A 23,431-nucleotide genomic window follows, 5' to 3' on the forward strand; every position below is an offset into this window, starting at 1 on the left:
CAGCTCCTTAACCTGATCCATTTAAAGCTTGAATGTATCGATTTACTTCTTTTTCCTTAACAATAACCTCAATAATTGTGGTTGAAATGACAAGTTGTGAAGATTACTGGTGCTTTTGTTTTTCAATAAGTGTTGGTTTATTGTTCAATTAATTACATGAGTAATATTCTTACTAATTGTGTTCTATCGGAAGGATAACAAGCACTGCTTTGGTTATGGCTAACACTCAGAGTTAGTCAGAATTAATCAGAGTAACACAACTCTGCAAAAATAATTCACATAGCCAAGGAACATTTTCATCAATCAGAATACATAATTTCAATAGTTTTTTCTGAAATTTTAATTTTCTGTACCTTTGGAGAGTCTGTTGAACCTTCCAGAACTACATCTATGCTTTGGCCTGGGTTCAACTCCATCCTGAATGGACTCAAGCTGAAGATACGCGTAGAGGGTTCCAAGTTCTGAGAGGAATTCTTGCTCTTGTTTCCAGTTGTAGAGGGATTGCTGCGCTTGCGGAACTGTGGAAAGCCTTCTGTCATCCAATACAACTGATGAGTTCTGCGGCCTCGATTCATCATTGTGAAGTGGTAACGGCAGGGACCCGCACTAAACCAAGAGCAGAAAGAAAGAAAATGTGTGCATGTTTCAAATATTTACATATATCACCACATGAAAGAGAGATGGTATGGCATTGGTGCAACGCATCTTTGCCCACCCTTTACAAGTCTCAGATATATCACAACTTCATAACAGATACAGGACATGAATGAGCATTTAGCGCTTGCTTCTTATATGGTCTAACAATATTAAAACAAGTGTTGCATTATAATTAAAGAGCATTTGCTGTAGGACTAGTGAATTTACTCAAACTATGAAATGAACTGTATTAAATGAGAATTAATAAACCATTCGTACTAAGTAGACATGTACTCACTATAAAGATTAAATTCAAATTTCATAATGTGTGCCTTAATATACTGAATGCAAAAAGAATTGATGGACAGAAAGCTTCAAAATGTCAAACATTCACCCCAGTACAGAGATCTGGGCCTAAATCCATAGTTTTTTTGCTCCCTATGCCTTTCCAGTTCAGCCCCATCCATGTGCAAATCAGTGTTGATTCTGTTTCCCATGGGAACAGTCCAGCCTGAACTGCCATGTCAGGTCCTCCCAGAACTGGAAACAAGCATCCTGGGACCGGTTTTGGAGCATCACCCCCTATCAGCCAGGCTAGCTTGACTCTAGTGGCATGGACATTGTGCAACATCCCGTCCAACAATTGTTCCTTTTTCATTTGTCACCTCCAGTGGGACGGGTATGCCCAAACGTGGGTACCATGCTCTCCATGCTACTGGAGTCAAGCTAGCCTAGTTGATGAGGGGTGATACCCCGAAACCAGTCCCAGGATGCTTGTTTCCAGTCCAAGGAGGATATAGCCTGGCAGTGCGGGCTGGACTGTTCCCATGGGGTACAGGGTTAAGACTGATTTGCATATGGCTGGGTTCAAACTGGAATGGCATGGGGAGCAAAAAAAACCCAATGGATTTAGGCGCAGATCTCTGTACTCGGGTGAATGTGTGACATTGTTCTGCATTCTGTCCATCGATTGTTTTTTCTTCATTTGTCACCCAGAGTGGGACGGGTATGCGCAGACGTGGGTCCCGTGCTCTCTTCCTGCCACTGGAGAAGACAGTGTTCCTGGCGTGAGAAGACAATGTTGTTCCCATGTTGGGTGTGTGGTATTTAGAAACTGTTGCAGTCTACAACGTGAGAAGTGGAGAGAGAAAATAGACCCCCGATGATGTGTGCAAGGGGGCGTTGCCCTAGAAGATTTTTGTGTGCTATAACTTAGTATTCACATCGCTGGAGACACACTCTTCCCAGATGCCTTTCAGATTCCTACCAGATCCCTTCAGGTTCCCTCACCACACATGTTCCTGGAATTTGAGAGGTTTAGACCTTTATGTTTTACTTGATTCTTTGCTGAGTATGGCTTAGGCTAACACTTACTTACCTGACCCAATAAAACTCATGACAGAGCTTCTGAAGTGCTGACTCCTCCCTACTTATTTTTTCCTTTCCTATAAGGAAAGTCCTGATTTTTGACAACCTTTAGAGTTTTAGAACCATCCTTTTAGGTAGGACTTAACTTTCAGTGATTTACATGTATTCATTTTTACACAACCAAATCTGAGGCTCTTCTCTGTGCATCAGATTCTTTTACTGATCTAGAGTACTGTTGTGACATAACTGCTTGTTTGCCTAATATTGGTCCACCTCCATTTCTTCCATAGGGTGGGTCTGCCGCTAGTTATTCTGTACCTTTATACCATGCTGTTAAGAGTTTTATATCTTAACTTGAATCTGAATTTGTAATAAACCTTTTTAACCCTAACTAGTGATTCCTGGTCCTTATTCTGTAGCCAAATGGGTTGCACTGTTAATTGAATTTGATTGATGTAAATGTGAACTCCCATCACCTCTCAATCGGATAAAAAGGTCGATCAATGGACCAATGGTAACTGTGAGGGCCTAGAAAACGGTGGATCAGCAGTTCTTACAAATATGAACCCTAAACCTTTCAAGGTTACTTCAGAAGTAAACACAGTATATCAGATTCAAACAATCACCCGAAATTAACAAAAAGAAAAAAAAGACCGCAAAATGCTAAGAAAAGCAAGTAAAACACTACTTGAATGTGAAATACACGTAATTGGTTAGTGATGATTATATTAGGGTAAACGAGAGATAAAAAAAAAACACATTTGCATTCTGCACGTAAGTATACTACCACATCAAATCATGCTACCACATCAAATCCAAAGAAGTCGTCTTTGTCACAGAGTAGATTCTAAGAAAAAGACTTGCAGTAACATTAAAAAGTGCTAATGTTCAAAACGAGGCCAACTAACACTGGTTCAAGAGTGAAGTTAATTTCTTCATGGCTTGGATGCCAACTGCTATCCAGCTTGCAAAAGCCAATGCTAAGCGACTTCAGTATCTGGCAGGGAATGGAAAAGTCAAAGAGATATAGGATACACATTGCAGTAACTAGAAAAATGGACAGAATGGAGGGACAGGCATTTTTAATCTGTCAAGGTTTTTTGTGTTCGTACGAACGGGCTGTGGAGGATCAAGAACAAGGCAACAAACGGTATATCTGCGGGAGATACTGTTAGAGTGGGCCACCCTCCTACTTTCAACTTGTTTCCATTAAACTCGAGCGACGAAGTTGAATTAATGTAGTCCTGTGATCTCCTTAAACTTTGGAGGTAGACATGGAGCATGCGTTGTAATTCCGAATGTCTCAGTCATAGGGGTGCCCGAGCACCTGGCATACAGAATATATCAAAAGACACTCTGTGCTTCATCAGTTTCACCATTCGGAGGTTAGCACAAGCCGACAGGAAAGAAAACACTGAATAATGAAGTGCAGTGCAGGCTTCCCTCCCAATGATTTACGTTACACACTTATTCTTTCCCTCTTACCAACATCCCTCGATGAAATTACACTCTGAGCCGTTCTGGCTTTAGATACACTGGTCCATTTGTGAGGCACAACAAAGAAAACGACAATGCTCGAGGATGGAAGGGCTCATTAGTGGCAAGCAAGGTTTTGTAGCCGAGAGCCCCCCCAGTGAGAGCCAGGACAGAGGCTGATATCACATTCCCTTTCTACCGGGCATAATAATCAGGCGGAGATAATTATGAAGCATCACCCATCTAAAGATGCATCTCTCACAACTGGACAGCATGTTTACCCCACACTGTTGCTCTAGTTTTGACAAAACTTTACTTTGTTTATCTGCTAGCACGATTTTTATGGACAGCGTCCTCTTAAAATGCTTTCCGTGGACTGAAGCACCCATCTGTGTAGTGCCTGGACAATAGTTCTCAGACATGGCGGTGACACATTTATTGCAACTATAATAATTTGGTGCCTCGGGTTAGACGTCACTAGCATAGCAGGCCCAGCAATCAAATCAAGAATGTGATGACATTCTGTAGTGTAGTTCCTATTATCCCAATAGGCTCTGCGCATTGGAATAATATCTTCAATAGTATAGACCTAGGGCAGAGGTTAACTAGGTCTTCTACCGACGATATTAGACTTAAAGTTTTGTGTTTGCCAGCTAGCTCAGAGTTCACTAGAAACTTTCTCGAATAGGCAAGGAGGATTTTAACCTCCCTGGATGGACAAGAAGGGATTTAGTTTCTGACAACCATAGAACATGACAACTTTGCTCTCCCCTAATCAAGAGTGTATCTCTAGAGTCGTGTGAAAACAATAGACAACTTATTTTACTCAGTCAGTACGTGCATTCTTAGTTTCACCAGTTTGTAGAGAAATAAGAGATGGGCGTGGTTCAATAAAAGATGTTATTTATTGATCAGTCTCTTTTCTCATACAAGAGAAATGAATCGCTATTATTGCAATACTTGTAGTTAAGTAAAGTGCATACAGTAGAGACAGAATTATAAAATAATACTGTAAAAGCATTGATATGGTTTCTGAGCCATATGATACTTTAAAATGGATAAAATAGATACATACATATATACATTTGACTAATCGTACTCAACTGGTGCTTCTAACCACGCCTACCCCAGTGTACCTGACCTAAGCCTAATACGTGGGCGGGAGTAGATAAGTAGCAGTTTAAGTTAAGTTTGTTTTGCCAAGGGACTGATTCGAGAATTCTCTGCAAGGGGTTATTCAGTTCTGTACCTGAGATCTAGAATGATGGAGGGCTGGTATCTCTTATCCCAGGTCTTGATATTCCAGCTGCCTGCGAGGGCTGCTTGGAAGCGCCGGAGCTGGATTTCTCGGCAGGAGAAAGGCAGCGTCTCGTTCTCAGCGCGTCAGGAAGGCGGGGCAGCGTCTGTGGGCTTCGCTCTCTGCTGGGCTCCTCAGCACGTCTCGCTGCTCCGATCTCGTCACCACCGCATGTGTTTGCTTAAGGCAATGTCGGTAATATTTATACCTGAAAGGTGCCGAGATTGACGTAAGGATGGACATATATACGTCAATAAGGATGTCATATGAACGGGCTCGTTCGCACATTCTTTTGCTGAAGTTCTCGGTGAAATCAAAACAATGGCTATGGGAATTTCCCAGGTCGCTGTAGGTTTGATTTGTTTTGAGAACCCCGTATGCCTTATCAGGGGCTGGAGGAATATCGCTTGTCTAATTAGATGGCATGCGTTATGACCTAATCAGATAACGCGCTTCTGCGCCGTGGTGTGGCTTAATCAGATAACGGTTTTTGCACCGTTAGATGGCTGCTAGTTAATTATTAACCAGACCAGGGTCAGGAATAGGGGAATCGATACAGTACCTATAGGAATACATCACACCCACTCCACGTAGACTATGTCCATATTTACAAATCTAGGCATAGTGAATATCAGTAGCGTTTGTGTATACCGTACCACCCCAAAATACATTTATATGTATCCTGAAAATTTTGAAACCTAATCACATGTACTATCACGTGTACTATATGCACAAGCAGTCTAATAATGCTAAACATATAACGCATATTTCTAAATTCAGCATGAATAAATGCGAAAACCACACATGAAATGGCTCTTAATACAGAAAAAAAAGTGCGAGACCATTTCATCACAATCATAAAGTTATGTATAATAGTGCTAGAGGATAGCTAATGTCTCGTGACTACCTAAAATAGAAATTCAGTTCTCTAAGAATAATGTCTACTTTAAGCAGAAGATAAGTGTCCCCAAAAATCGTAAATATTTTGGAATTTGGGGAAAAAGGTTCTTGCAGTCTGAAAAAAAATTATGAGAAAAAAAATTTCATATCGCTTTTCTTCAAAAAGTTGAAGGCCAAATTCAGCATGTAGGGAACTCCAACTGCTAGTTTGCTCAAGGTTATTCCTGCTGCTCTGGTGAAAACATCATATCATTTAGACTGTTGAAAAAACTGTCAACAGCTTCTTGCGTAAGTTCCACTAATTCGGAAAAGGTTGTTACCATGCATTCATGAGCCTGTGCATGATTGCCTCCATTGATGTTTGGATCAGCATAGCTGACTGAAGGTCGTACCTGATCGATGCTGCTTTCATCTTGTACTTCACTACCCCTCAATCGTAGTGGTGAAGACTCCACGAATGCCGTCATCAGGATTGGTAGCCGCTGGGGACAGCACAATGCATGAGCCGTTACCGGACCCAACAAGGTATCTGCGTCCATTGGCACATCCGATTGTAGTGCCAGACAGGTGTCCAACACGCATTCTTCGCCGCATAGCAAGCACCTTAATAACAGGCATAACACAACTTTGCCACATTGGTCTAAATGAAAGAAACCAAGTCATGTTCAGGTCTCTGAGCCGGGATAGTCCAAGGATTTTAGTTACCCGGTCCCGGTAGCCAATGGCTAGGATCATTTCTTCCCTTGTCGCAGGTGTTTTGTCTGTGACATGGTTTGCCATAGCGAAATAACAGGATCAAAAATAGAATACCCGCTACTAGTCCTAAAAGGAGAGGAAGTCCGCCAAAAATGAAATGGACAAAGTCTGGAAAAATACCCAGGATGGCTTTGAATGGAGTTAAAGCACCCGAAAACACTGCTTTAAATACACTGGAGATACCAGTGGTATCAGAAATATTTAAGATTTCGTTCAGTATTTCTGCGAAATGTATGGGGGAATTAGTTGATAATAATGAATGAATCTCTTCTGTTGTCCTTGCAACTTGGAGATCATACGTTTCTTTTGATGACGTGAGCCTGGTCGGCGTCTGTAGGAGCACAGTCTTCATTCTGCTTAAAGTATCTATTCGAATAGAAGCAATTTTCAAATCGGGCCATAACCGTGCCTCCCTGTCTGCAGATTCGCTGGGGAACAATACATGTTCACAGCACATGACCTTCCTAGTCACAGTTATGAGATAAGGTTTTTCCGGGCAGCAAACTACAACATCTGCGATCTACTATTAGAATGTAACTCCCGTTCGAGAGTCTCCTAAAGAATGGTTCTATTCGTTTTGCAGGTGTGCCTAGCTGGTAACATGAAAGGTTATTTGAAGTCCCTTCACAGGCTCCGTGCAAACTAATACCCTGACACAGAAGTGTACCGCTCAGTGATCTTGCACAATTATCGCCACTGAGAAACACTTTCTGGCCGTTATGGCTGACACATTCGTGTGTATAGGGCAAGTTCCATATTGACTTAATGTATCCTTTACCCAACCTTTCATACTGGCCTGCCTGTATATATTTTTGGCAGAATTGAAACTGGAAAGTAGTTATCGGAATATTTATTATTCCATGTATTATCCATTCAATGACAGGTCGTTCTGACATTGTCAATGGTAATCTCTCAAGTTTTTCAATGCTCAGAATTGTATAGTCAGCACCCTTCTGTGCCAAACTGATTTGTTTATCAGTGAGGTTAAAGATATTAAATAATGACGTTGTGTTGATTAAACGCCAAGGCACATAGCCAGAACGCAAATTTTGTAACGTCCAGCCAAGCTGTACAATAGAACGCAATTGGGACTGACCGTGTTGTAACATCAGTAAGTCTTGCGATATTATATCGATTGCTGAAGACACAATGCTGTCCAGAGAATATATTCTGGAGGACAGAGTCATTAACCCATTGTCCACCACAGAAAGTGATTTTTCCAAATTAATACGGTCAATTTCCCGTATTTTTTCTGCTGTCTCAATTTGAGTTACTTTCCAGACTTCGTTATAAGCTGCATATATAGAGGCCGCTATGAAACGTTTTTGACGCTGTTTGCGTGGTCCCAATATGAAATCACGCAAGTCAGCACCTTCTGTAAGTAAAGTTAGGTGTTGCTTAATTTCAGCCAGTGTGGACGTTTGTAGCCATTGAAGGCAGAGCTTGCCCACGCTGTAGGTGGTTACTATCCCTGGATGTTGTCTTTGGGAATATCTAGGGTCTGGCCTAGTCAATGTGAACCCCTGTTCTTTGTTCAGGAATCTGTCTTGACAGTTATATGTATCTGTGGGCCAGATCAACCATTTTTTCCATTCAGGATGTGTTCTGTTTTGGTTTAATATATGGTTTACGTCTATCTCAACATCTATAGAGCTATTACTGTTCACTGTTGGCTTTGGAATAGACGGTTTGTTCAAATCTTTGATTTTGGCTAAGCCAAGACAGGTAGTTTGTTGAATAGTGTCGTTCAAAAATATAATTTGTTCTGGGATCATGCAGGCTCTAAACAATGATTCTATACCTTGCACTTGCCAATCTCTTGTACCCCAAACAGTTTTTGTTTCAATATTATTGTTCCAGAAATCAAACCCAAATGTATTCATTTGTTCAAAGAATGAATCGGAATATATCAATTTTGTGTTTGTAAGCATGGTCTTCATACCTGTCTTATTTGACAATTTGAAATAAAATGTTTCTGCATTACTTGTGTTAAACCCTGAAAAGTATGAATATTTATCATAAAATGTTTTCGAGCTATCTTTTGGAGGAGTAGCACAATGTTCCCATTGGTTATAATTTAAAACATTTCTAGGTTGAGCAGATTTATGTAGATAATGGTTACCATAATGGTTGTAGCAGAACATCTGATCATAATTAGACGAACCCTGCAAATAATCATGTTCTGTAAATTTAGCAGACATCACAAGATCAGACATCATATCATTAATACTTTCAAAGTCCCAATCATCCGCAAATGAGCTTGGTTTTACAAAGTCACTCAATGAGATCTTGAATTGGTGTGGATACTTCAGGATTTCAACCGGACCATAGATTTCATAATCAGTTTTGTCCAATGCTACACCGCCTGGTATAGGATTGGCTGTGAAGTTTACTGAAGAAAGTTCTCTTTTCTCGATGTGTGAAGATGTGTGTGGTTTAAGGACCAAGTTGGTTTTCTGGCTTGCTGTGTCCAATTTAGCATATTTCCCTTCAATGAAATGTCCCAAACATAGTACTAAGATGAGCCAAAGAATGAGGATCAATGCACCGAAGGCCACCCAAAATTCAATCCATGGAGAGATCAGATAGGTTTCTTTCAGCTGTTGAAAAAGTTCCTTAGCTTTGTCCTTAAAAGTTTTTGTTGATGGCTGTTTCTTTGCTTCACTCAGGTCTTCAGATGAATCATCGAAGTTGATGAAGTAGCCGGATGCTGTTCTGTCAATTGTTCCAATTGTTTTTGGATTTTGCTTTGTTTCATTAGCAAAGTCTGCAGTTACATCATCATAGGTTGTTGTTTCTTGATGAAAAGTTTTAATTTGGGTTTTAAGAGGTTCAAGTTCCATTGCTTTGTTGCATAGTCCTTGTTGATTCACTGTAGATTTTCCAAATGTGATCAGTCTTCCAGTTTGAGCCTCTGTATTCGTAGCAAACATTGGTGTTCTGCTACTTCTTGGGAGTCCACTTGGCCTACTGTTTGTTATCGGCCACATGATTGTGGTTTAACCAGGTCGATGGATACAACTCGGTTCTCCTTTTTACCAGCAAGGGGCGGTAGTACTACTGATCTAGTCCCGTTGACAGACAAGACAGGAACTGCTTTTCTGTAAGAAGGCCCAAATTCCTTCTTTACCGCGATCTTCTCTCTGACTAGATCCCCGACTTTTGGAATCCAGACAGGCCTTGCTGGGACAGGTGGTTTCTCTTCAGTGGTTGTTGGCTGTTGTTTCAGTTTTATGTTGCTCAGGTCTTTTCTTGTTTCATTTAAGTCCTGTAAAATAGCCAAACGATCTTTGATATCAAAGCTTTTGTCTTTAACCACTGAAGTCTGACTATCAAGATCTTGGATCATCATTCTAGTCCCGAACAATAGTTCGTACGGACTGAACCCTTTCAGAGAATTCCTTGGCAGGTTATTTAGACTACGTTGGACACTTATTAGATGTTTGACCCACCCAGCACCCGAACCTAATACCTTTTCCGTTATAGATTGCTTTATGTCTTGGTTTTTTCTTTACACCATCCCGTATCCCTCAGGAAGGAAGTGAGAAGAGTCCCGCTATGCTATGCTCATTTGGCCATGCTTCCCCATAAGCTTGAAGGCTAAAAGGAATACATTAGTCAAAACGTAGCATGCTCCTAGCGTATATGCCATTATAGACTCGCAAATCCTTTTATAACAGGCCAGACGTCAGCCGAGCGCTGGGGTCTACATTATAAGTGAAAATTAGTCTTTTTATGTTAATATAACGTTTTTTTTTTTCTCATGATGGGGGCTTTCTTATTGTTGTTGTTCATCTGGAGTGAAATGCCATGGCAATAGTCCTCCCCGCTCGCCACTGCGATCTCTATTGCAGTCTGGGCAGTTTTTTACAAAAATGTGATGATGCAGGCTCATGCCTGGCCACCAGTACACTGATTGTAATTCTTCCAGAGAATCTTTTAGCTTAAGGTGTCTGAGACCCTCACCCATATGTGCGTCTGCTATTAACAAGCCTCTCCTGTCCGTGTTTGGAATCACTCTATCCCCCACTCCAGGGATTCGAGCAAAAGGGACTGAGTTTGCATCGATTATGTATGTATAATTGAGTGGATAATTGATCGGTAGCGCCGAGCAGTCGCCTTTTGATGACGTTTTCACCGCCAGCACAGTTTCACCGTCAATGTGTTTTACTGTACGCTTTTTTGTAGCTACGGAAGCCGGTTTAGTTGCTACCGCTGTGGCTGTCTCAGCCAATGAATTCCCTGCAACGTGAACGCCATCACGCTGATGACTCAGTGAATGTATCACGTGAGTTTTTGGTAGTTCTTTCTGTAAAAGAACTACTTGTTCCCAAATCACTTTTTGCTTTATTGTTGCACCTGTGTCATCTTTGTAACCGTTTTGAATCCATTTCTGTAAATCGTTATTGTATGATTTGACGCAGTAATACGAATCGCACACAATAAGTGTCGGGAATTCGCGATCGGCATTATCTAGCGCCATTTTTAACGCTATTATTTCAGTTTGTTGTTCTGAATTATTTTCCACTGAGTGTGTTTTTGTAAGTAGAGGTCTTAATTTACCTCCGCGCCACACTTCTTTTACAATTTCGCATGTGGCCTTGTAAGCCAGCTCTCCCCAAACTGAGGGTTGAGCATGCCCGTCTGTATGTATTACACAGGCGTACTGTCGTAAAGGCAGAATGTCGATTGGCAGAGGGTATTCTTTCTCATATTCTAGATATTTTAATTCTTTCATTTCCGGGTCAAAATAGTATTTTACTTTGTCTGTAGCAACAGAATTTACCCATTGTATCCATTCTGGATTTAGTGCAGTTGTCGGTAAATTACATGGTGTTGTTAATGCCTCAAAAGCTGATTCTGCTGTTCTGACTGTAACCTGTCTACCGTCTGCTTGGTATTTTTTTTTTCTACAGCTGTTTGAACCGCATGAACAATGTTTTCCTTAATGCTGAACCTTTTTTCAGCTTCTGTGTACAAATGTGATTTGTATGCTATTGGTACCTTCTCTCCCTCATTAGAGGTCAGGTATGTGAATCCGCATCTTCCTGGGATGACTCGAATCACAAGGTTGCGTGTGTTGTCACGTGTTTGTAATTTTGTTTTAATTAACATGTCTGTTTGTAAAGATCTCAAAATTTCTGTGTGTTTTTGAGTCCAATTGATTCTTTTAAAATCTGGTTTTATTAGATCATAAAGGGGTTTGACCCTTTCTGCATAATTTATAATATAAGTTCTTCCGAAATTCAGGAAGCCTAGAATTGATTGTAGGTTTTTTAGTGTTCTGGGTGCTTGGATTACAGCACATTTCTCTAGGAAATTGTCAGCCAGGCTTTTGCCTTCACTTGATAGTTCATATCCTAAAAACAGGACTGTTAGATGGGCAATTCTTGACTTTTTAAAGTTGAATTTGTAACCCTCTGCTGCGAACCCAAGTATTATGGTGTTCACTCTCTTCAAGTGAGTATCCAAGTCATCGTCTGTTAGATAGATGTCGTCGACATAAGATAATGCCTCGTCATCATAGGTTTGTAGTAACTCTGTTACCCTCGCTGAGAATAACCCTGGGCTGTTCTTGAACCCCTGGGGCAAACGACAGAAATTCTTTTGCGTGCCATTTATTGAGAACGCCGTCAAATATCTGCTCTCTGGTGCTATATTTTGACAAAAGAAACCATTAGAAATGTCTAAGGTTGTTTTGTATTTTTTGCGCACTATGTTATTCATTAGTGCAGCACTGTGCGAGTTTTATACTGCAAATGTTTTGCAACATGAGTTAAGGTGTCTGTAGTCCAAAACAAGACGATATGAATTGTCTGGCTTGGAGACAGGAAACAAAGGGTTGTTCATTTGTGAGGTGCATGTTTCAATTACCCCCTGGTATTCAAGTTGATCTAGGATTTCTTTTACCTGTTTTTTAGCTTCTTGCTTAATCGGGTACTGCCTCTGTGCAGTAGGTTGTGATTTTAACTGGATTTTGTGAGGAGGAGAGTCCTCATCCCATCCCACATGATTTTTATATAAGGCAGGGGCTTGAGCTACTGCCCACTTTCTTGCAAGTGTATATTTTTTATGAATTGGAATATGGTTTGAGAAGGCAGGCATAATTATTTCTTCGCCATGTGGGCACTCCCTGACAAACTCTGGAGGCCAGTCTTGTTCAGCTAGAAGGATGTCATAGCCCTTGGACAGATTATCCCAAAATAGTCCCCTTATTTTTCTAGTCTTATCCCCCTCTATACGCAATGTTATTTCATATATTTTATGAGGTTTGCTAACTCTGGTATCTGCAGTTTCCACCAGAATGTATTCATTCGTGTCCACTGTCTCCAGATGATTCATAAGGACTTTGCGAGCTATGCTCACTTCTGCTGCGCTGTCTAGCATTGTCTGAGCCCATTCTCCGTTTTTCAGCTGTGTCCTCAGTATTTTCGGCATTGTTAATTAATTTAATACTGGCTACCTTCTTTTTAGGAAATTGTAATTTTTTATTCAGATGAGCAGGTTCTTTGTCTTTGGACTTGACGTGCTCTTCCCTTTGTTCTGATCGTCCTCTTCTTTCCGATTTCTGCGAGGAAGTCTGAAAAGATTGAGAGGGACGTGTATCAATATCTTGATATCTATCAGGTTTCTTTATATTATCCCTATTTCTAAGGTTATATTTTTTCACAGAGGGCTCCCGTTGGGGAGACTTGCGTCCTTGGTCGGGAGATCTTTCTCTCCGCCAAGGAGACCTTCCTCTGGACTGGAATCTTTTTTCTTTAGGATTGGATTGCTTATTTCCATCCCAGCTCTTTTTTTGAGTGTTTAAATTATTTTTTATAAATACTTTTTCAGGACTTTCAACTAGTTGGGGTTTCACTGGTATTCCACCCAAACTATCTCTTCCTAGTTCTTCATAGGATTTTTCTATGATTCTGGCAATTTCCGATGGTTGGTCTGCTATATTTGTCTCTTTTAACCTCTGGCGAATCGCCACATTTGCTGCTTCTCCCTTTATGTTGGCTAATAATATTGCAGAGACCTGCTTGAAGTCTTTCAGTAGTTTCATACCGAGAGTTAAAGCGGGTTCTGGACCGTATTCATCTTGAATCTGTTTTAGCACATCTGGTATTACTGACATGGATGGTACACCATGTGTTTTTGTGTAAATGGAAGCAAAGACTGTTCCCCAAGTGTCACAATCCTCCACATGTGGTGCGATTCCCATTGGAAGACAGATAGTCAGAATCCTATGTTTCTCAACAGGGGTGGTATCTGGAAACACCGCCTCTATTTGAGTTATTTTTTGTGCTAGCCAGAAAGGAATTTGTTCCCGTTTTGCGGGTACCTTACCTAGACAGGACTGTATGTTCTGTGGTGTAATTTTATTTGTGTTCCCCTGATGACTGGTCAGCTGTGGAATTTTAATTGCTGGTTGGATTGTTGAAGTCCGCATTACATATTGGACTAATTGTTTATGTATTTTTATTAATTGTTTTAGCTGTGCTAAAAGTTCTGGTGCAGGCATTTCTTCAATGTCTGGATGTGGTGTGTATCCGGCTAGGACCGGCCACGTTGCTCCTGGTCTACCTAGTGGACCGAGCCTGGTGATGTGATTATTATGTTTTAGGGCGCCATTAAACAAGAGCAGATGCTCTTGGAATTTGAGTGGTATTTCCACCTCCTCGAAAGGAGTGTACTCACTAGGAGGTTCCTCTATTTTGTAATAGTGGAAGTCCTTTGTTACAGCGTTTGCTGATGGAAAGTGTATCCATGAATAGAATACCTCTGTCTGCCGATATTCGTGTGCCTCAATTACGAATATGACTGTACCACCTCTTGGTGTCAGTCCATTTTCTATAAGTTTTAAAGTTATGGATTTCCTTATGTTGACCGGGATGAGTATTGCATTTGGGTCATTTTCCAGCAGAGTATTGTCTGCTGCTATTAGTTCAGCTGCTAGTCTAGCTGTCTCTCTTTCTTCTTCAGTGTCTGACATTTTACTGACATGAAGGTTATTCTGTTTGTTTGCCGATCAAGTTTCCACCGAATATAAAGATTAGATGCACAATATTTTGGAAAAGTGTATCCTTCAACGTTGAATAAACCAAGAACCATACATAGGAGTCTCCTCCTGCGAGGTTTGGCGGATATGACCTTTCACCCACTCCAGACGTCTTTGGAGTATTATGGGAAGAAAGGGGTCTGTGTGAAAAAGCACGACTGAGTTACTCTAATGTCTTGCGTTAGTTTTATCGCCTATCCAAACGGTTGGGCGCCATGTAGTGTAGTTCCTATTATCCCAATAGGCTCTGCGCATTGGAATAATATCTTCAATAATATAGACCTAGGGCAGAGGTTAACTAGGTCTTCTACCGACGATATTAGACTTAAAGTTTTGTGTTTGCCAGCTAGCTCAGAGTTCACTAGAAACTTTCTCGAATAGGCAAGGAGGATTTTAACCTCCCTGGATGGACAAGAAGGGATTTAGTTTCTGACAACCATAGAACATGCCAACTTTGCTCTCCCCTAATCAAGAGTGTATCTCTAGAGTCGTGTGAAAACAATAGACAACTTATTTTACTCAGTCAGTACGTGCATTCTTAGTTTCACCAGTTTGTAGAGAAATAAGAGATGGGCGTGGTTCAATAAAAGATGTTATTTATTGATCAGTCTCTTTTCTCATACAAGAGAAATGAATCGCTATTATTGCAATACTTGTAGTTAAGTAAAGTGCATACAGTAGAGACAGAATTATAAAATAATACTGTAAAAGCATTGATATGGTTTCTGAGCCATATGATACTTTAAAATGGATAAAATAGATACATACATATATACATTTGACTAATCGTATTAAACTGGTGCTTCTAACCACGCCTACCCCAGTGTACCTGACCTAAGCCTAATACATGGGCGGGAGTAGATAAGTAGCAGTTTAAGTTAAGTTTGTTTTGCCAAGGGACTGATTCGAGAATTCTCTGCAAGGGGTTATTCAGTTCTGTACCTGAGATCTAGAATGATGGAGGGCTGGTATCTCTTATCCCAGGTCTTGATATTCCAGCTGCCTGCGAGGGCTGCTTGGAAGCGCCGGAGCTGGATTTCTCGGCAGGAGAAAGGCAGCGTCTCGTTCTCAGCGCGTCAGGAAGGCGGGGCAGCGTCTGTGGGCTTCGCTCTCTGCTGGGCTCCTCAGCACGTCTCGCTGCTCCGATCTCGTCACCACCGCATGTGTTTGCTTAAGGCAATGTCGGTAATATTTATACCTGAAAGGTGCCGAGATTGACGTAAGGATGGACATATATACGTCAATAAGGATGTCATATGAACGGGCTCGTTTGCACATTCTTTTGCTGAAGTTCTCGGTGAAATCAAAACAATGGCTATGGGAATTTCCCAGGTCGCTGTAGGTTTGATTTGTTTTGAGAACTCCGTATGCCTTATCAGGGGCTGGAGGAATATCGCTTGTCTAATTAGATGGCATGCGTTATGACCTAATCAGATAACAAGCTTCTGTGCCGTGGTGTGGCTTAATCAGATAACGGTTTTTGCACCGTTAGATGGCTGCTAGTTAATTATTAACCAGACCAGGGTCAGGAATAGGGGAATCGATACAGTACCTATAGGAATACATCACAATTCCCCACTACAGATATCATACTGGTATCGTCCAATACTCCATTTTGGAGAGGATGCAAATTTTTAAGAAATTCCTTGACTACTATTCTAAGCCAAAATGATGTATTCCATGTAGGGCACCACCATTTTGAATGGTCTCCCAAAGGCTCTACATATTAGACATATGGGATGTTATGGTAATGGTGCGAATGTACTACCACATTCTCCTTCCTCCTCTGGTGCAAGTACCCAGTGACCGAAAGCGGATACGTTTCCATCAAGGCAGGAAGTTGTTTGGTCAAAGTGATTACTTTCATCTACCTCTCATTTCAACACCTCTTCAAAACTTCTTAAATCAAATGTTCTCATAGCCCATTAAACTCCGAGGCCTATCCCTCATTCCCCTGTGGAAAAAAATTTGAAATTGGGTGATTTAGAAATATTTTTGACATTTACAAATTATTCTGGGTAAGCAACATGCTGGACTCCATGCAAGCCACAACACCCTGGATATCCCTGGTTCTTTAGGCGTCAAACGCCCAGGCGTGTTAGAGTTCCCTGGGTCCCATCCGACTCCAGTCTGAAATGTTTCCACGTGGAAGGATAGGAAATTGTGTTTAGGCATATTTTTGATATCTATAGGGCATTCTGGTAAAGAAAAGCGCTGGCATACAGGCAAGCGAAAGCACTCGATTACCCTGGGTCTTTGGTTTCAGAAATGCCCAGGGTGAGGGAAAGCCCCCAATCTGCCCCCACTGAGGGGACAGTAATGATGTGGGGGATTAAGGGGAAGGGCACAGCCCAAAGCCAGGCTGGGCCGGATCCCAAACCATTACTTTCATACAAACAAAAAACCCTGACATATAATGTGCAATCTGCCCCCTGGGGAGGGTAAAACGGTGGTATACCGCCCCAACCTGTCACCACGGGAGCTGATAGACTGCTGGGGACCTTGGTAGCTGGAGTGAGCATCTGCCAATTCCTTGCAGGGCTGTTCCCCCACCTTTCAAATCTCTGGTGTCTAGTGCCGGATCCCTGCTCAAGGATCGCCCGCCGGCAGTAATTCCCAACCATATATCTACTATGAATAGGTAGGGTTGGAAAAAGGAGATTCTCCGCTTTCTAACAATACCTCTCCCATAGTGGTGATAGGCAGGTCAGAGGATGGGGTAGCACTCAACCATACCTCTCGCCCAAGACATGATTTCTTTGAAAGCAGCAGGAGCCTAATGACTTTGGAAGCTTTCAAATTCACAAACAAAGACGTCAATGGGCATGGCAAGCTGAAAGTAACAGCCAACCCAAAAATATCTTTGGCTGCCAGGGAAGCTCTATCTTCACAGTTTGAGTTTGGTAATACAAGAGGAAAATACACAGTTGCGAGAAACAGAGATTTCCTCCGTTTTGTGGAAGGAAGAGATATTAACATGCCCTCCGTTCACTCTAGAAGAACCACATAGCCCCTGAGGTTACTAAGGTACAGTCTACTTTTCCAGTGCAGACGCAGTTGTGAAGGTCCTCAATTTTTGACCTGGATCACTGCCAGAATTCACTGGTCTTAGTGGTTTCTATTAAACCACTAACATTTTTGGAGACATGGCTAAGACTTTAGTGTTTTTAAAAGTGAAGTCACGCTTCGTTTTCAGTAATGCTTTAATGCTTTTACCTGTGTCCCAAGACTAGAGGGACTCTGCATTCCCACCTAGAAGAGGATGGTCAGCCACCGGGGTGAGACTAGGGCTGCTGACCTGGCACTCTAAGATTGGATAGTGGGGGTTTCAATTTGATCCATTGATTCTAAATGATGAACAACAAGACTAGTTAGTGGTCAGCGTACAAAGCCCTATACTAGGCTGCTTGGCCATTCGGTTGTGAGAGGAACTGTGGAGTTTATGTTTGTTCAGTAAATTTCATATCACACAAGCGTTTCAGCAAGTATTAGTGAAAATGTTTAGGCGTGCTCAGAAAGGTGGTATTAAGAAGGGTGATAATTTAATGCTTGGCAACTTCGAAACATTAGACAAAACAAATAGAATTGAAAAGAAAAAGTGAGTAAAAGAAAACTAAAGTGTGTTTTAAACAGAAAAAGCACTGTGATAGCAACAATAATTTGCACAATGGGTCAAAAATTTCCAATCGGATTGAGAAAATTCATGAAATCCATGAAATTGAAGCAATTCGAAAAGAATCTAATTCAATTTCCTGTACGCTGAAAGACTGATGAAATGTCCAGTAATACAATCTTAAAAGGACTATACCCCAACTAAAGAATTATCACTAGCCCTCCCTAGGGATTTTACCTTTTGACCTATTGTGTCTCTTTTTCTTTCAGAATAGGACGTCTACGGATTGCTAAGGAAAGCAGTTATCCGTTCCACATCAAGTTTGTAGTCATGTTTTTTCTGAGTTTATTTCTTGTTCGCAGCACTTGACAAAGAAGGAAGATGGCTGCATGCTCATGGACTACATAGTGTACTGGAATGTTGTTTGAAGTTCTAGATTCTCTTCATTGTTACTGCTGAGCTGTGGCAATAATGGAGATTTACATAATCTTGGCCTCCGTGTCCTTAATAAAATCCAGATTTTCTGCCCACCAGGCTTTGAAAAATCTAAATTATCCTCCAAAAAGGTTGGACTTTGGGCTACACTCCTCTGCGTTATCTGATTCTGGTGGTATGAGTGCCACATCAGACATTTTAATACTAATATCTAATGCTCTCATTAACCATTCAAAGGAATTTAGACACATTTAAAGGAACTAAACACTGCAGCATGCAATATTGTGGCTATCCTATAGATTTGTCGCTTACTAGAAAAAATTTGCAAGCTGTTGGACACTATTTTTACAAGGCAAATAAGACTGGCTAAACAGAATGATACAATGGATCAACTAATACTGTTAGACGAAAAATTGGCATTTAAACAACGAGAAATTCATTAATACAAATGTTTTGGAATAGAGACTTAGGGCCATATGTATCAAGCTAATTAGCATTCGCAAAGGCCGAAATTCTGCGAATTTCGGCCTTTGCGAATGCTAATTAGACAAATGGTATGTATCAAACAAGTTTGATGCAAAATAAGGAATAGCAAAATTTGCTATTCCTTATTTTGCGATTGCACTTAAGGAATTGCAAATTTTGCGATTCCTTAAATGCAATGTATCAAACAAAAAATATGCAAAAAATGCCATTGAGGATTCTCAAATTACCACCAACTTCTAGTTGGTGGTAATTTGCGAATTCTTTTCAAAAAGCTTTTTTACAAAAAAACACAGGTGCCATATGACGCCCATACATGCCCTTAGGGCATGTATGTGCGCCATATGCCCCCAAATGTCTTTTTCAGGGGTGCAGCAGGGTGTTTTTGAGACACCCCTGCACCCTTGAAAAAATTGCTAATTTGCGATTAGCTAATTGCTAATGCAAATTGCACTTTCATTCCTATGGGCCTCCTGGCCCATGGAAATGAATGGGTAATTTGCGATTAGCAAATTGCTAATCGCAAATTAGGAATGCTAAGGAATCGCTATTGAAAAGTGATTTTGTACATACATACCATTTTGCATTTCCTAAATAGCGATTCCTTAAAATTCGCTATTTAGCAAATGCAAAATAGTTTGATGATACATATGGCGGTAAGGCTCTGAACTTGCATAAAGCTTACCTTAGCCCATGTAACATGGTCACTTTTAATGGGGAGGGTTTAGCACATTTGCATTCAGATTTTCAATCAGCATTGGGTAGGTCTATTATTGAGGAAGAGCCAAATAACAAGGAGTCTGATGAGGGCATTATTGTTTATTATAGTAAGGAAAAGTAAATGAAAGCTAAGAAATTGAATCACACCCTTCCAACCAATTGATTATGAATATCCCAAAGATGGCAAATGGAAAAATGCAACCTGAAATCTGTAACAATACAGTTGACAGTAGTATTGGTAAAAAGCTCCCCATGGGTGCTAAACGAACAAGTTACTTACCTTCGGTAACGCTTTTTCTGGTAGATACTATATCTGCCTGTGGATTCCTCACCTTGTGAATATCCCCCTTGCGCCAGCAACGTTCGGAAATTTTCTTCGTAGTACGCCGACGTGGGCGACGTCACAGGAGCACGGCATCGCGCGCGACTCCGTCTGACGTCACCGACCCCATATCAGGCCCACGCCGGCGTGATGACGTCAGTTCCGCCCTTTTTTCCGTGCCTTCGAGGCACACGGACGGACCAACAATAGCAAATATGCAAATATACAATGTACACAGTACATATAGAACTAAATCAATAGTATAAACCATATATACAGCAAGACCAGGTATAGCAGAGTGGACAACGGGGAGGCGGGTGGGTCAGTGAGGAATCCACAGGCAGATATAGTATCTACCAGAAAAAGCGTTACCGAAGGTAAGTAACTTGTTCTTCTGATAGATACATCTGCCGTGTGGATTCCTCACCTTGTGAATAGATTCCCACAGCAGTCCCCACTCCCGGAGGAGGGTGCCCACTCTGCTACACCAGGAAGTCTTGGAGGACAGAGCGCGCGAAGTGGCCATCCCTCCTCACCTCGGTATCCAAGCAGTAATGCTTTGCGAAAGTGTGGAGGGAGGCCCAAGTCGCGGCCTTGCAAATATCCCCAACAGGTACACCCCTAGACAAAGCAGATGTTGCAGACTTTGCTCTAGTAGAATGTGCTCTAATACCCTCAGGAGGGTCCTTACCAGCAAGGGAGTAGCATATCTTGATGCACAGGATTATCCACCTGGAAAGTGTGCGCTTGTGCACCGCTCTGCCCTTCTTGCAGCCAGCAAAACCAACAAACAGCTGGTCGTCCATCCGGAAGTCTTTAGTCCTGTCCAGATAGAACGACACCGCCCTCTTAGGGTCCAGGCGCTGCAGTCTCTCTTCCTCCTTAGACGGGTGAGGGGGAGGATAGAAGGTAGGAAGGGTAATGGACTGCCCAAGATGGAAAGGAGTCACCACCTTAGGCAGAAAAGCAGCCCTGGTCCTGAGAACCATCCTTTCAGCATGAATGGTCAGGAATGGGGGTTTGGAACTTAGAGCTTGAAGCTCACTTACCCTCCTTGCCGAGGTGATTGCAACGAGGAAGATCGTTTTAAAAGAGAGAAGCCTCAATGGACACTTGTGCAAGGGTTCGAAGGGAGAACCCATTAAAAAGGTCAGCACAAGATTCAAATCCCAATGAGGAACAACAAAAGGAGTAGGAGGGAACATATTCATGAGACCCCTCAAGAATCTCAAAACCACCGGAGATTTAAAGAGAGATGGCTGATCCGGCAAACATAGAAACGCCGATAAGGCTGAAAGATACCCCTTGACCGTGGCCACAGCCAAACCTTGCTGCGCCAGATAAAGGGCAAACTGTAAAATATTAGACAAATGAGCCTTCAAAGGGTCAACATCTCTCTCCCTGCACCAAGAAACAAATTTTGACCACCTATAGGAGTAAATGGACTTAGTGGTGTCACGCCTGGCAGAGAGAATGACATCCACCACCTCGTGAGGGAGAGAAAAAGAACTCAAGTTGCCCCGTTCAATCTCCAGGCATGAAGGTGTAATGTCTGGAGGTGGGGGTGTAGAACCTGCCCCCCCATTTGAGAGAGGAGGTCTGCCCTGTGAGGGAGACGGAGCGGCGGGTGAGAGGAGAGGTGGAGAAGGTCTGAGTACCACACCCTTCTTGGCCAATCCGGGGCGACCAATATGACTTGGGCCCGGTCTTGACGAATCTTCCTCAGAACCCGAGGAATCAAAGGTATGGGAGGAAACGCGTAAAGGAGTTGATCTCCCCAACTCAACTGAAACGCGTCCCCCAATGCTCCTTGCATCGGATACTGGAGACTGCAGAATGAAAGGCAGTGAGCATTCTCGCGAGTGGCAAATAGATCCACCCGAGGAGTCCCCCACATCCGAAAGATGTTGTGAACAACCTCCGGGTGAAGCCTCCACTCGTGGTCGGCAGAGAACTGCCGACTGAGACTGTCTGCACGAACGTTCAGAACTCCGGCCAGATGATTTGCCACCAGACAAATCTGATGGTCCTGAACCCAGGACCAGAGACGCAGAGCCTCTCTGCAGAGACACTGTGACCCTACTCCTCCCTGCTTGTTGATGTACCACATCGCAGTCGTGTTGTCCGTTAGGACTTGAACCGAACGACCGCGAAGGGAAGGGAGGAAGGCCTTGAGCGCCAAACGTATCGCCCTCAATTCCAGAAGGTTGATGTGAGACAACCTTTCTTCCGGAGACCAAAGACCTTTGACCTCCAGGTCTCCCAGATGAGCACCCCACCCGAGAGTGGATGCATCCGTTATCACTGTGGCCACTGATGGAGGCAGTTGAAAAGGCTTTCCTTGCGACAGATTGCCTTCCACGCCCCACCAAGACAGATCCGCTGCAGCTTCTCTGGAGATCTTCACTGACTCCCTGAGATCTCCGTTGTGCTGATACCACTGCCTGCGGAGGCACCACTGGAGTGCCCTCATGTGCCAGCGTGCATGACTGACCAACAGAATGCAAGAAGCCATCAGACCGAGCAGACGAAGGACCTTCAGGACCGGAACAACCGCTCCATTGTAGAATAAAGGAATCATCTCCTGAATGTCGTGAATCCTTTGAGGTGGAGGGAATGCACGACATACAGAAGTGTCCAGTACCGCACCTATGAACAGGTTGCGCTGGGAGGGCACCAGGTGAGACTTGGGTACGTTTATCGAAAAACCCAACCTGTGTAACAACTGAGTTGTCTCTTGCAGATGATGGAGCACCATCTCCGGCGACTCTGCTTTGATCAGCCAGTCGTCTAGATAAGGGAATACAGGAATCCCTGACCTTCTGAGATGCGCAGCCACCACTGCCATCACTTTGGTGAAAACTCGAGGCGCAGTAGTAAGTCCAAAGGGAAGAACCGCAAACTGGTAGTGCTGCGATCCCACCGTAAAACGGAGATACTTCCTGTGCGACTTCAGGATTGGGATGTGAAAATACGCATCCTGCAAGTCGATCGACACCATCCAGTCTTCTTCCATCAGCGCCAGAAGAACCTGAGCAAGGGTGAGCATTTTGAACTTCTCCTGTTTGAGATAGAGGTTCAAAATCCTGAGATCCAGGATCGGCCGAAGCCTGCCATCCTTCTTGGGAATCAAGAAATACCAGGAGTAGCATCCTTGACCCCTCTCCTGCTCTGGAACCACCTCTATTGCACCCTTTCGAAACAGTGCCAGGACTTCCTCCTGCAGGAGAAGCAGGTGGTCCTCCGAACAATAACCTTGGCAAGGAGGGTAATTGGGAGGGAACTCCTGAAAAGGAAGTGCATACCCATTCTCTACGAGATTGAGAACCCAAAGATCTGATGTAACCGATTCCCAATCTCGTAGAAAATGAGTAAGCC

At 42.5% G+C, this 23,431-nt stretch overlaps 1 protein-coding gene across 2 annotated transcripts in view; it reads right to left on the reverse strand.

Moving 5' to 3' along the window:
- The window catches only part of HYDIN (HYDIN axonemal central pair apparatus protein), a 3,619,565-nt gene that overhangs the window by 2,707,615 nt on the left and 888,519 nt on the right, over positions 1-23,431 (reverse strand). For both annotated transcript variants that reach the window (XM_078670948.1, XM_078670947.1), the window contains exon 20: positions 354-606. In XM_078670948.1, coding sequence (XP_078527074.1) covers positions 354-606 — 253 coding nt within the window. The remainder of the gene's footprint in view (positions 1-353; positions 607-23,431) is intronic.

Source organism: Lissotriton helveticus, chromosome 12 (genome assembly GCF_964261635.1).
Source record: "Lissotriton helveticus chromosome 12, aLisHel1.1, whole genome shotgun sequence".
NCBI lineage: Eukaryota > Metazoa > Chordata > Amphibia > Caudata > Salamandridae > Lissotriton > Lissotriton helveticus.